The 13,812-nt window shown below is 37.0% G+C and overlaps 1 protein-coding gene across 1 annotated transcript in view; it reads right to left on the reverse strand.

Annotated features, from left to right (window-relative positions):
• Positions 1–239: 239 nt before the first annotated feature.
• LOC127618057 (KH domain-containing, RNA-binding, signal transduction-associated protein 2) overlaps positions 240–13,812 on the reverse strand; it is a 114,539-nt gene continuing 100,966 nt past the window's right edge. Inside the window, exons 7-9 of the mRNA XM_052090291.1 lie at positions 10,201–10,283; positions 9,676–9,734; positions 240–1,003 (exon numbers count right to left, since the gene is read on the reverse strand). Of these exons, the coding sequence (XP_051946251.1) occupies positions 909–1,003; positions 9,676–9,734; positions 10,201–10,283 (237 nt within the window). The 3' untranslated portion in view covers positions 240–908. The remainder of the gene's footprint in view (positions 1,004–9,675; positions 9,735–10,200; positions 10,284–13,812) is intronic.

Raw genomic sequence — 13,812 nt, forward strand, 5'->3', positions numbered from 1 at the left:
CAATTTATTGATTTCAATTAACATGTTAAACATTTAAATGGCTAATCAATAGTCAATGAACAGTTTAGAGCTAATGTTAAAAATTATTTAACAAAGTTTAATTGTATTACTGTAGCTTATCTATTATTACACAAAATGACTTGACAATGTCTCTACAGTTAATTTTTGCTGCTTTCCTTTGTTAAACATATACTGTATATATAGATATATAAACATACTGTATTAGCCATTTCCTCAGCTCAAACAGGCATTTACTATAGAAACAAGTACGTAACTATCTAATTTTACAAAAATGATCTCATCCTTATTAGCAAATTATAGCAACACAAGTTTAACAACTATCATCCCCTATTTAGAGAAGCTTGCAAAAGGCGATTTACATCCTTTTTATTACATTTTTATGTACAAATACAAGCTACACACAAAGCAAAGTACTTGTATGTGGCTACATACATAGCCAATTGCTTTCAAAACGAATACTGATATCAAATCAAATGTACAAACTCAGTATTTACCATCATCAAATCAAGATGTATTAAGAATGATGGTATGTACAATGTGAGTTTTGATAACATTTTTGCAATAACAAATTTATTCCCAATGTCAGAGAAGCATAAATAATTCCATTCTTTACATTTGGGGGAAAACAATGGAAAACTAAAAGGAGCATTCCATGAAAAAAGTATAATCCCAAGTCCTTTGCCAGAATTCAATTTCAACCAATGTTCACAAAGTTGTCTTACAAAGAAGTTCACATTGTCAGATAGGAAAAGAAGGGACCATAGGGCTTTTTCCTGGGTAAGGGCGAGTTTAAAAACATGATTGAGCTATCACTTAAAAAATGCTTTTTTAGATGATTTAGGAAATAAGGTTCGCATTGTGCGGTGGTCACAAATTGTGGAGCACCTTTAATATCTACCATAGGGGTGATCTCTGTAGCCCCCTCGAGTAAGTTTTGATGTTGGAGCTTTGAGGTTGGGCCGAGATGATATCCAGTCCTCTTCTGCTGAAAGAAAATTGATTTCAGACATTGTAGAATACTGAGATATTTGTAACAGATGCATGCATGCCTAGTGGATTTTGAATGCAAACTAGTCAACTTCCAAAGAATAATGTTGCATAATTAAGGTAAAACAAATAAATAAATAATACAAATAAAAAACTATATTAAAAAAAGATGTTTAGTGTCTAAAATGCTGTGGAAGTAATCACCAACAGGTCTAAATTAGGCACATCCAATCAAATTGCACATTACTATTTGCTTTAAATTGAAAATTGGGTTATCATCTACACACCCTTATGTCTCTCAAACCTCATATTGCTTTTTTCTAGAACACCAACTGTGTTATATTATAAAAATATAACATATGCTCTTTTCCATACAATGTACTGCAGTGCAAGGGTTTTATATATATACGATTATTACACATATTTAATTAAATGTTCGTTGTTTTTTTGCCTTTGGTAATTTCTCATGTCACAACTATAGCACCTTATAAGACTTCCACTAGTGCCCACAAAATAATAATAATAAAACAAATAAAAATTAGGCACATAACACCCCTGAGATATACAGACACACAAAATATGTGTTGCTGTAACAAAGGAGAGGAGTCTCTTTAAATGGCTGAAACTCACTTCATGTGGCGATGTATATACAGTGAGGAAAATAAGTATTTGAACACCCTGCTATTTTGTAAGTTCTCCCACTTGGAAATCATGGAGGGGTCTGAAATTGTCATCGTAGGTGCATGTCCACTGTGAGAGACATAATCTAAAAAAAAAAATCCAGAAATCACAATGTATGATTTTTTAACTATTTATTTGTATGATACAGCTGCAAATAAGTATTTGAACACCTGTCTATCAGCTAGAATTCTGACCCTCAAAGACCTGTTAGTCTGCCTTTAAAATGTCCACCTCCACTCCATTTATTATCCTAAATTAGATGCACCTGTTTGAGGTCATAAAGACACCTGTCCACCCCATACAATCAGTAAGAATCCAACTACTAACATGGCCAAGACCAAAGAGCTGTCCAAAGACACTAGAGACAAAATTGTACACCTCCAGAAGGCTGGAAAGGGCTACGGGGAAATTGCCAAGCAGCTTGGTGAAAAAAGGTCCACTGTTGGAGCAATCATTAGAAAATGGAAGAAGCTAAACATGACTGTCAATCTCCCTCGGACTGGGGCTCCATGCAAGATCTCACCTCGTGGGGTCTCAATGATCCTAAGAAATGTGAGAAATCAGCCCAGAACTACACGGGAGGAGCTGGTCAATGACCTGAAAAGAGCTGGGACCACCGTTTCCAAGATTACTGTTGGTAATACACTAAGACGTCATGGTTTGAAATCATGCATGGCACGGAAGGTTCCCCTGCTTAAACCAGCACATGTCAAGGCCCGTCTTAAGTTTGCCAATGACCATTTGGATGATCCAGAGGAGTCATGGGAGAAAGTCATGTAGTCAGATGAGACCAAAATAGAACTTTTTGGTCATAATTCCACTAACCGTGTTTGGAGGAAGAAGAATGATGAGTACCATCCCAAGAACACCATCCCTACTGTGAAGCATGGGGGTGGTAGCATCATGCTTTGGGGGTGTTTTTCTGCACATGGGACAGGACGACTGCACTGTATTAAGGAGAGGATGACCGGGGCCATGTATTGCGAGATTTTGGGGAACAACCTCCTTCCCTCAGTTAGAGCATTGAAGATGGGTCTAGGCTGGGTCTTCCAACATGACAATGACCCGAAGCACACAGCCAGGATAACCAAGGAGTGGCTCTGTAAGAAGCATATCAAGGTTCTGGCGTGGCCTAGCCAGTCTCCAGACCTAAACCCAATAGAGAATCTTTGGAGGGAGCTCAAACTCCGTGTTTCTCAGCGACAGCCCAGAAACCTGACTGATCTAGAGAAGATCTGTGTGGAGGAGTGTGCCAAAATCCCTCCTGCAGTGTGTGCAAACCTGGTGAAAAACTACAGGAAACATTTGACCTCTGTAATTGCAAACAAAGGCTACTGTACCAAATATTAACATTGATTTTCTCAGGTGTTCAAATACTTATTTGCAGCTGTATCATACAAATAAATAGTTAAAAAATCATACATTGTGATTTCTGGATTTTTTTTTTAGATTATGTCTCTCACAGTGGACATGCACCTACGATGACAATTTCAGACCCCTCCATGATTTCTAAGTGGGAGAACTTGCAAAATAGCAGGGTGTTCAAATACTTATTTTCCTCACTGTATATCCTAAGGCCATAACTTCATGTGACACCAGCATTTGTTTAGTTTGTTTTTTATTCTGTTTTAGTTCAAAAGCATTGCAAAATGATAAAATGAGCACCAGCTGATGAGATTATACATACATTTCAAGAATTAGATTAAAGCTCCATTCCCATCTCCCATCTAGCTTTGTGCATGTTCGCGATTTGAGAAATATACAATGTCACTTTGCCCAAATTATCAGTTAGTTAGCAAAGGCAGATCAGATGAGGCGTGAACTCCTGGCTGAGCTCACAGTATGACCCTACTGTCATTTAAATACAGTATGCGCTGAAAGCCGATGCTCCATTAGGTTCTCAGAGTGTGATTGCTGGGCCATTGAAGAAACAATCAGTCTGCCTTCAGGGCAAAGAACCTAACCTTCATTGATGCCAACAACTGTTTCTTTCGCAGAACACAGAGTGAAAAACCATTACAGCTCATGACAAAATTCCTTATATTATAGTATTCTTTGAAATAAGCAATATCAAGCCAACACCCCTCCCTTGCACACAGTATATTTAATAGGTTTTCACTTCACATACTCCTTACTATGAAAAACTATCCTCTTGAAAAGACCAACATTGCTCATCACAAGCATTTGTTTTGTTTTGGATGCCTGCATCCCTACCAGGCTTCTTAACTAGCTTAACCAGCAAGCCTCCATTAGTCAACCAGCTTCATCAAAGAGACTAATATCAATGAATGCTTATTTTTACTGTTGAACAACATGGCTATGCTGGTGCACCAGCTACAGTGTTGGGTAACTTGCTGGAAAAAAGTGATCAACAATACATTTCTAATTACATCTATAAAATTGTAAACAGATTAATGTACTGATTAATTCATCTTATAGTAATTAATTAATAATAAGTAATTAATAATTGATGTTTTAAATTATACATAAATAATACTATTTTAGAAATGTTTAAACTAATGTACTTGAAAGTGATTAATTTAATTGAATGCCATAAACTGTAATCTAAATGAACCCTTAACCTAACCTTACTTGATTTACAATGTAATGTGTTACACTGCTTTTTTACAGTAACTGATTACTTTGTAATCAGATTACACCCAACAGTGACCAGATAGACCAGCACCAAACAAAAACAAACAGCATGTAAATTCATGTTGGTCTAAGTCAGTGTTATTATCATAAATTAAACCTAAAACTAACGAAAATGTAATTATATTTTTTTCACCGACTACTGAAAAAAGAAAAAAAGAAATAAAAATGAAATAAGTTTTAAACATGAAGTAATATTAGTTTAACTTTTAGCACCGTTAAACGTACATTTTTACAATTATATGAGCCAATCCATTTAACATTGGCAACTCTAAAATAAAAACTAAATATTTAAATTGAAGCTGCTCTATGTAAGATTTTTTGGTTAAAAATGAACAAATTGCCATTATTTATTGAGTACATAAACAACCAGTCTTCAAAACAATGTCCTTACTTTACCCCAATTCACTACAGAAAGCCTACATTAATTATTTGTATTTTGAACTGTCGGGTTCGTTTTAAAATGAAATTGCTGGCTTATAAGGTACATCCTTGCATCATTATGTCATGTCCTGAAAATATGAAAGAAGAACCAGCTGTCTCGTTCCCATGTAACAGTATATGGCAGTAATGCACTAGTTTACCAGTAGGCGTTAAAAAGAAGAAAGAAACTACAGTTCAGTTCAGTTCAGTCACACTCACGCAGTTCAGAACAGCAACGCTGCCGTCTGCATGAATGTTTATCTGTTTAGCAAAATTGTTTACCTGCTATAATGCTTGGATATGTTTTCTGGTAGGGTTGTTGAAGCTAATATTGCTTGTCATGCTTGTATGAATTGAACATAACTCGTGTTTTAATCGATCGCAATGTATCTACATTGATGGGGGAAGTTACTGTAACATGCTTACTAATATTTATGACTTCAGAAATTGACCTCTTGTAACTGTTATATTGCAGTTTTAAGCATATTATTTTCATGTTTAATAAAGTATATTTTATCCCCATCATGATTGAATCCTTGTTTTATGTTTTTAGTTTACTGTGTTATTGTGTGTATTGCATAAACATACTATTGTAGTATTACAGCTCACTCGCATTATCAACTGAGGCTGTACAATATAATATAACAATAAGAAAGTCTTCCATTGAACTCATATCAGCCATATCACGATTATCAGCTCAATTCAAACATTAATAGTAGATAAAACCCTTGAAAATATTTATTAAAATATACTATATAATCACTATATTGATCTTTTTTTAAAATCACATATAGCGTTCTTCTTTTAATTTACAACCACAGATGCCACGAGAGAACACAAAATAACGCAGTACAGCTTTAACTACAACTGAAAAACTAAAATTAAACTGGAACATGGAAACACTGAAAGAGATAAAACGAAACATCTAACAATTATGTAGTGACTAAAATGTATTAAACGCTATTAATTATATAAACGTTTAAATTGAATGGACAAATTGACAATAAATCAGGAATAAAAACTAAATAAAAATTCTAAACCATAATAACACTACACTGGTCTTTTCAGTAGGCTATATCTGAGCATGGCACCTGTTTGCAATACTATTTGTATTAACAGTAAAACAAGCCAACATGATCTCAATGTACAATAATGAAGTATTGAGAGCATCTAAATGTCATAATTTTACAGATTAACACATATTGAATACAAATGTTTACGTGCAGTGTTTGAATTGATGAATATTTAATAATTTGTAGAATAAATCAGTTAATTATATTTTATTTATAATCAATGAGATTAGTTAAATGCTATCATTTATTTAATGCAGTTGACATTATAATTTGACAGTTTCATTCAGTTCTGTGTGATTTCTGCAGCCCTATACAACATTTTAAAGGATTATATCACTTTAACCAAGACTAAACTTTAAAATGTTAAAATGAATAAAAACTCTGTAATCATTTAATAATTTATTAAGAATTTCATTTTATTTTTGTTTGCCATGGGACACAAAAGGGTTCAGAATATGCCCTTAAAAAAACAAATAAACCACAAAAAGCACATTACAACAATAATAAAATTAATCCATACCTTTGTTAGCTATAATCCAAATCTTCAGACTGCTTTCTGTGAGGAACCCAAATTCTAGCCTTTTATTCAACAATCTCCCTCTCTAACCGCCGCAGTGACATCATGCCCGCTGTAACCATCAACCCGTTTTGGTTTCATTTTTAAAATAAAAAAATTGCCGCCTCAAGCATTTCGACCAGCAGTTTTACGGCAGTGATGTCGAATGCTTATTGGCTCTCAAGTGTCTCGTGACCATTTGCGATCCCTAACCTGCTATTTATATGTTTAAATCAGGTATGACAGAGCTGTTATGGTGTGTATCAGGAGATTTGCAGCGATTATTAACTTAACTTTCACTCTCCACCTCACACTATGCTATTGTATGCCGTTAGGGAGCACATCAGATGCAGCGCAACTACTTTTGTACTGAATTTTGACATTTTCCTGAATACATTTTGATTACAATTATCTGCCTGCTACATGTTTTATATGCTTAATAAATGGTTATGTTAGGTTTAGGAGTGGATGTGGGATTAGTGGCTGTTAAATATAAATGTATATATTGTATCAAAAATGATTGCTACTGTACATTAATCTACTTGTTACATGTTTTATATTGTTGAAATGTGGTTATGATTTGTGGTTGGAGTAGGGTTAAGGGAACTAAAATATTAAATAAAATATAAAACAGTAAAAATATACAAATATATTTATACTCGATTTGTGTATTCAAAAATAGTTGTAATGATTCATCAATATTTTACATTAAAATTTTGATACTTTCAAATGTCCATATTGTAAGTTTTAGTGTCTATCCAAATGTGCATACATGTACATTTAAAAGTTACAAATATTAATGTATAAAATAACTATGGTTTTAACAAAATCTTTGTCAAAAATTGGCAAAATATAAAATTATTCCTGTTCACACAGAGACACTCAGCTGCACAATTTGTCATACTGCAAAATGAATGATCGGGCTCATCTACAATGTAAACTGGTATCAGTGGTATCAGTGGCTGCTGAGCCCTGGGCCTTGGTGATTTAACAACTGACAAATGCTGCTAGGTTTTTTCTTACATTTTAGCTGTAAAAAAAAAAAATTAACAGCAATATGAAAAACGTCTAGGTTACGTATGTAACAGAGGTTACATACGTAACCTAGACGTTCCCCGTCTGTCACTCACTTCGACATTGAGTCGAAGAAGCGACACTAGGGGTCCAATTTAAATCACGCCATGCGCTGAGCCGTGTACGTGTACTGCTGACCCAAGAGCGGACAAGTATTTCACGTGCAAAGGTGACCAGTTGTGTCAGGCTGCACGTACCCTTCCCCAATACCCCATAAAAGTCGTCAGAATCCTTCTGGTTACGCTAAACAGGGGAACAAGGCGATGCTTGCCAACCTGGGAACGGGCCGAGCCTAGCCGGGCCTCTTTTCTCTCTATGTTTCTCGCATAGAGCCAAACGGCTGGGGCCCTTACACGCATCGTGGGAAGCGGGTCTTACCCAGTTTCCTATTCTTTCAGGGGGAAAAGACCCTGCGGAGACCACAACTGCCCAGGGACGGGGAGGTAAAAGGCCACTCAGGTCACATGTGGAAAAATGGCACGGTGGTAGATCCAGCCTCAAGGGGGTGGGAGTTGCTAGAACATGGTGACCGGAGGGCAGCTGGAACTGCCTAAGGGAGACGCGGGTCCACTCGTAAGGGGACCGTACCGTGGAAAATACTAGAGTACCCGCAGTGGATTGGGTCGGCAAATTCCTCTGCTGAATTGCGGACCCATAGTGCTAGGGAGGAGTCATACAGGGATATGATTATACAGGATCTCCTGGGAGAGAAAGCGCACAGTTTTACCTCGGCTGAGGGAAAGGGCGCTAGGTGCAAACGATCCACCCAGCCAGTCCGTCAGCGTGGTACCGAGTTCTACCGGCTTGGACCTGAGAAAACACGGGACGATACTGACTCAACCCTGAGATTGTAAAATCTTGCAAAGGTTTTAGGTGTTGCCCAACCAGCTGCTCTATATATGTCTGCCAGGGAGGTGACCCTGGCCAGTGCTCATGAGGATGCACCATTGTTGAGTGTGCTCGGACCCGCAAGGGGGGCATGGCCTGGGTGTGATAGACCAATGAAATGGCGTCCACTACCCAGTGGGAAAGCCTCTGTTTGGAGACAGCGTTCCCAGGAGCTGCTCAAAACGTCTAAAGTTCTGTGTGCAGTCCAAGTAGGTACGCAAAGCACGTACCAGACACAGCAACGAAGGGGCTGGGTCTGCCTCCTCCCGGGGCAGCTTTTGCAGGTTCACTACCTGGTCTCTGAAGGGCGTGGCAGGAATCTTGGGCACGTAGCCCAGTCGCGGTCTTAGGATCAAGTGTGTGTCTGCAAGATCGAACTCCAGGCAAGTGTCGCTGAGAGAGATCGCGGCTCGAAGGGGGGGGGGGTCTCTGAAGGCCCGAGAGGACCACTGAGAGATCCCAGGTGGGGAACAGGCTTGGCCGGGAAGGATTTAACCTCTGGGCACCTCTTAGGAACCTGATGATTAAGTCGTGCTTACCCAAAGACTTGCCGTCTACTGCGTCATGGTGGGCCGTGATAGCAGCAACATACACCTCCAGCCTCTCCTGCAGGAAGAAGTGCACTGATCTAACTACGCACCTCTGTGGGTTTTCAGCCCGGGAAGAGCACCAATTCACGAACAAGCGCCACTTCAGGGGCGTAAAGTTGCCTGGTAGAGTGGGCTCTGACTAGGTTGATCATGTCTACGACGGCAGGTGGTAGACCAGCTAGATCTTCCGTGTCCCGTCCAGGGGACGGTAATGGAGGTTCCAGAGGTCTGGGTGCGGATGCCAGAGTGTGCCCCGTCCCTGAGAAATAAGATCTTTCCTCAGGGGAATTAGCCAGGGAGGGGCCGTTGCGAGGAGTATGAGGAGTAGGGAGCCACTAAGGTGACTTGTTCCTCGTCCTCCCTGACCTTGCACAGCACCTGTGCAAGAAGGCTCACTGGGGGAAATGCGTACTTGCGCAGCCCCAAGGGCCAGCTGTGTGCCAGTGCATGTGTCCTGAGGGGTGCCTCTTTGGGCATACCAGAGCGGGCAGTGGGAGGTCTCTCGGGAGACAAACAGGTCATGATGTGCAAATGTGCCATGACTGAGTATCAATCTCCCTGTTATAGGAACTACTGCTATGTAAAGATGATGATTCCCTATATGGTGTAGAATTCAGAACGGTTGTGATTGAAACAACAACCCTAATACGAAATATGAAAAGTAAATATGTAATATAGTAATATGAAAGTCATGTAGATTACTTAAATAACTTTTAAATGAGGATCTTACCATAACTGTTGTAGGTTTCATCATTATTTCCATGTCCATACTCATAATACTCTGAGACACTGTCAAAAGGAAAATATATATTTTTTTTACATTTCCACAGTTTCTCAGATTGAGAATCACTATAAATGAGCTCTTTGGAACTGAAAAAACAGTGGCCCCTTAAAGTATTTGGACACTTATGTCACTTAAAAAATGCTTAAATGTCATTGCATTGGATAAGAATATATAAAAACAAAAAGCATAAAACAATTCATAGAAAGATGCTTGTTATGTTTTAAATTATGAAATAAAGGAGATACTGTGTAGAATTAAGACAAATGTATTTGGACACTTTCTGGTTGTCAAACTTAGTGGTCCATATTTAATGTGATGAATTACTCCTGTGGTTATTCTGCTAGAACACCTGTGTGAACCTGAGGGGAAGGAAATTCATACATCCAAGATACTTTTTGGGGCCACTTTACCTGACAAATTATATTTTTTCTTAAATTCTAAAACTAAAAAATAAAATATATAAACGTGTACCTTTTTGACTGGTTGCTGTAATTGTCATCATAGGCCTCATAACTCTGGTCATCGTATTCCCCATCATAGCCATCATCATATCCCTGAAATTACAAAAACACAAAAGAATAATCACGCAGGGAGACGCCAGAGGAATGAATCCATCTCAAACCAGCACTCTAATTGTTTAGGGTTGAAAAATCAATGTTTAATTCCACCGCAAAAGGATTTCTCTAATAAATATACTCCCACAGTGAAGGACTGGCACAGCTGAATCATGTCCAACAGAAAATATTGATCAATGAGTAAAGCAACAATTGTCTCATTTGCCACGTCTGAAGAATGCCTCGATCAATACAGTCTAACCGACAAAAGAAACAATAAACAGATTAAAACTTCATAATTAGATGTTTTTAAAATCCAAAGGGACATCCCAAACAGCACACTTCTGCACTATTTTACAGCATTTTGAAAAGTAGTGTGAGAAGTATGCACTGAAAATGCAACAAAAAGAAGTATACCACGAGTACCCGGATGATGCACTTTTTCAACAATTGTAAATAATGGAGAATATGACAACTAGTGAAACTTCTGTGAAGACAGCACCTTACAAAAGTGAGATCAATGCGATACCATCATACCATGTGTGTGCATATGCATATTATTGAGATACAGGTCTTTAACTGAGGGTTGAACTTAAGTGTTACATTGGGGATGATATTACACTTTGAAAATTCATACACTACATGGCTGAGTGCATAGTACATTTTATAAGTCCATTATGAGGTCATCCATAACCTTTTTCATCCACATAATTAAAACTTGTATTAATATAGAAAGCAATTATCTTGTGTTGCACACTGAATGTGCAGTACATATATTAAAACATTACAAAATTAACCTATTTTTAAAATAATAAAGTTTGCATTGTGACATTATTTTCATTATAATGTGATGTAATTTATTTTATGACATTTAATGGTATCTCTTATTATTTTCTTTGATGTTTTGGGGAAATATGATGTATATTTGTTGACAGTTGTTTTTTTTTAGACTAGCAATTGGACTTCAGACTTTTTGTGCATTAGCTGTTCTGAATATTAAAACTTTCTTTTTTCTTCCATCAACATTTCTGCATATGTACCATGAGGTCTCCAAAGTCCTCTCTTTTTTCTGCATCAACACATTTTATGCAATGCTTGTTTTTGCTAACTAGTCCTGGGCCACTCACCTGTGAAAACATCATATGTTTGGTGAGTGAAAAAATATTCAAAAGAACAAAAGAGTCATAACATCCAATATGGTTGCCTTTTTATTAGGCATGTCCTTTTAGAAAAAACCATGACCAAGCAAAAAGAGCTATGTCGACCCAATATTCTCCGTTAACATTAAAATTCTGCATAACATTCTGGATTTAATGAGTATGAAAAACGGATTAGACAAAATTAAAGTTAAGGATTACGCCAGGGATTAAGTTGTTCAGGAGATCTAACAGAAAAGTTTCCCTCTGTTAGTTTGTGCTCATAGTAATAGGGTCAGAGATCTGTCCTCTCACACTAATTGACCAGTTTGTTAACATATCCTCTCAATAGAGTGCTTAAGCAGCAGAGTACAGAGGAGGCAGCATGCTTATTCCAGAACATGCAATGTCAATCACACTAATACCAAAAGCACTCAATTGAAATAGATTTTAGCAAAAGAGTAAGGGGAAGTGGCTGACATCCTTGTTTAATGGGTCATTTCAAGAGCAAAATGAGTAGCTTTCTTTTCAGCACTCACAGAAATGAGGATGTGATCTGCTTGTTAGCATGACCACATTTAACTTCAAAAATACGTCCAAGAGAAGTCTATTTTATTTATTTATTTATTTTTACTTAAAATGCACTTTATTCCCATGTATGTAGGGCTTGAAGACAAAGCACTCAATCAGCAGAACATGAAAAACACTCAAACGTTTAGTAGTGAAAGCATGCAATCATTTTTATCTACATAAAATTGTTGATAAAAATAGAGATAAAGTAAATGGATAGTAAACTCAAAAATGCATTTTCAGTACATTTATGGAAGTCGTTTCTGATTACACTAGCTAGATTATAGTATGTAAGGGAAAGATCTTGTACAGCCATGCAAAAATGTGACCAGGATACCACTTACTGTAATAATAATAAGAAAGTGCTGATTAAAATGTCCTTGTATCTGACACTTTTGACTTTAACATTCACTTACAAGCCACTCTACATAACTTGAGGAGACTCCAGTTAATGGTGCTTGATCATTACATTTCAACACTCATTTGAAAGAGCAATTAACTCTGGTCTTATTGAGCAAGCTAACAGGAAATAAATCAAGTGGTAGAGAGCCCAGCAAGAGTAATTAATACGTACAGCAGACAGTCAAAGGTCTTCAATACTCAGCTTCATTATCAATTGACAACCACCAAAACCTGTTGACAGTGACTGATCTCTGTATGGGGCAACAGCTTAATATATGTTTTGTCACTAAAGAATGGAAAAGGAAATGGATGGTAGAATGGAAGTATCTTTTGTCTGTGGCTACTATTGAATAAAGCCTTTTTGACAACCATTTGCTTAGTCTACACAGCATTTTCCAAATATTTTCTGCTTGAAGTATGAGCAAACATGGACTTAAGGCCAGACAAGATAAGCAATCCAAATTATACTGACATTCACTATCAAATAGGCTATCAACTTTATAGCCCATTATGATACTTGAAAAACTTAAATGATAACATAAAATGAGATTCAGTGCTTCCCTAATAATCATCAATTTGATATAAAAAGGGAAAGATATAAAAGTGCATTTCATACTGTTGTGTTTGGTGATTGCGAAACGAATTATGCGTTAACTGTTCAGTTTGTAGGACAGATTCTGTAGGCACACTAACAAAGAAAGACCACTGTGAACTTTCATCCAAACACAATGTGGGCTCAGTTTTTTTTATTGTTGTTGTTCTTGTCATTTATTTCATACTGTGTTTAATACCTATAAAGTAAGATATCAAATTAATTGGTCAAAACCTCTTGCCCAACCTTTTGGATAGAATTAACCAACACAGTTTCAAAATTCCTATGAGATGGCAAAATAATAAGTTCTCATACAACTTGGCTCGTACAAAAATGTATGACATTTATTCCCATAGAGACCAACTAAATCAACAAATAAAATACATGCATCAATTTTTAGCTAGCCTCCTTTCCTACACTTCATTTGAAGAAAGGAAACACCTATGAACATATTTTGTTACTCATTCCATTTTTTTATGCAGTTCAAACCAGTAAACTGTAATAAGCTTCCCTCATCATGTTCCAAACCACAAAGTTTTCTTTCTTCTATGGTACACGGAACTTATTTCCTTGTAAAATCATAGTTAGATTTAAGGTTTGGGTAAGGGTAAGGGTTAGTTAGGTATAGATTTGCGTTAAGGATGTAATGTAGCAAAATTTGTGATAACATTATTTGATGGTTCATTTTGTTTTATTTCTATGGGATTAAAAGTTTTCAGTTTTGTTTGAGTCTGTTATGGAGGAAGGTGAGGACCCAAAAGCGATATAACAGAAACAGAGTCTTTTAATGAAGTTCAGGGAATAATGTCAAACACAAAGTCTTCTCCTT

This window comes from Xyrauchen texanus, chromosome 24 (assembly GCF_025860055.1).
Source record: "Xyrauchen texanus isolate HMW12.3.18 chromosome 24, RBS_HiC_50CHRs, whole genome shotgun sequence".
Taxonomy (NCBI): Eukaryota; Metazoa; Chordata; class Actinopteri; order Cypriniformes; family Catostomidae; genus Xyrauchen; species Xyrauchen texanus.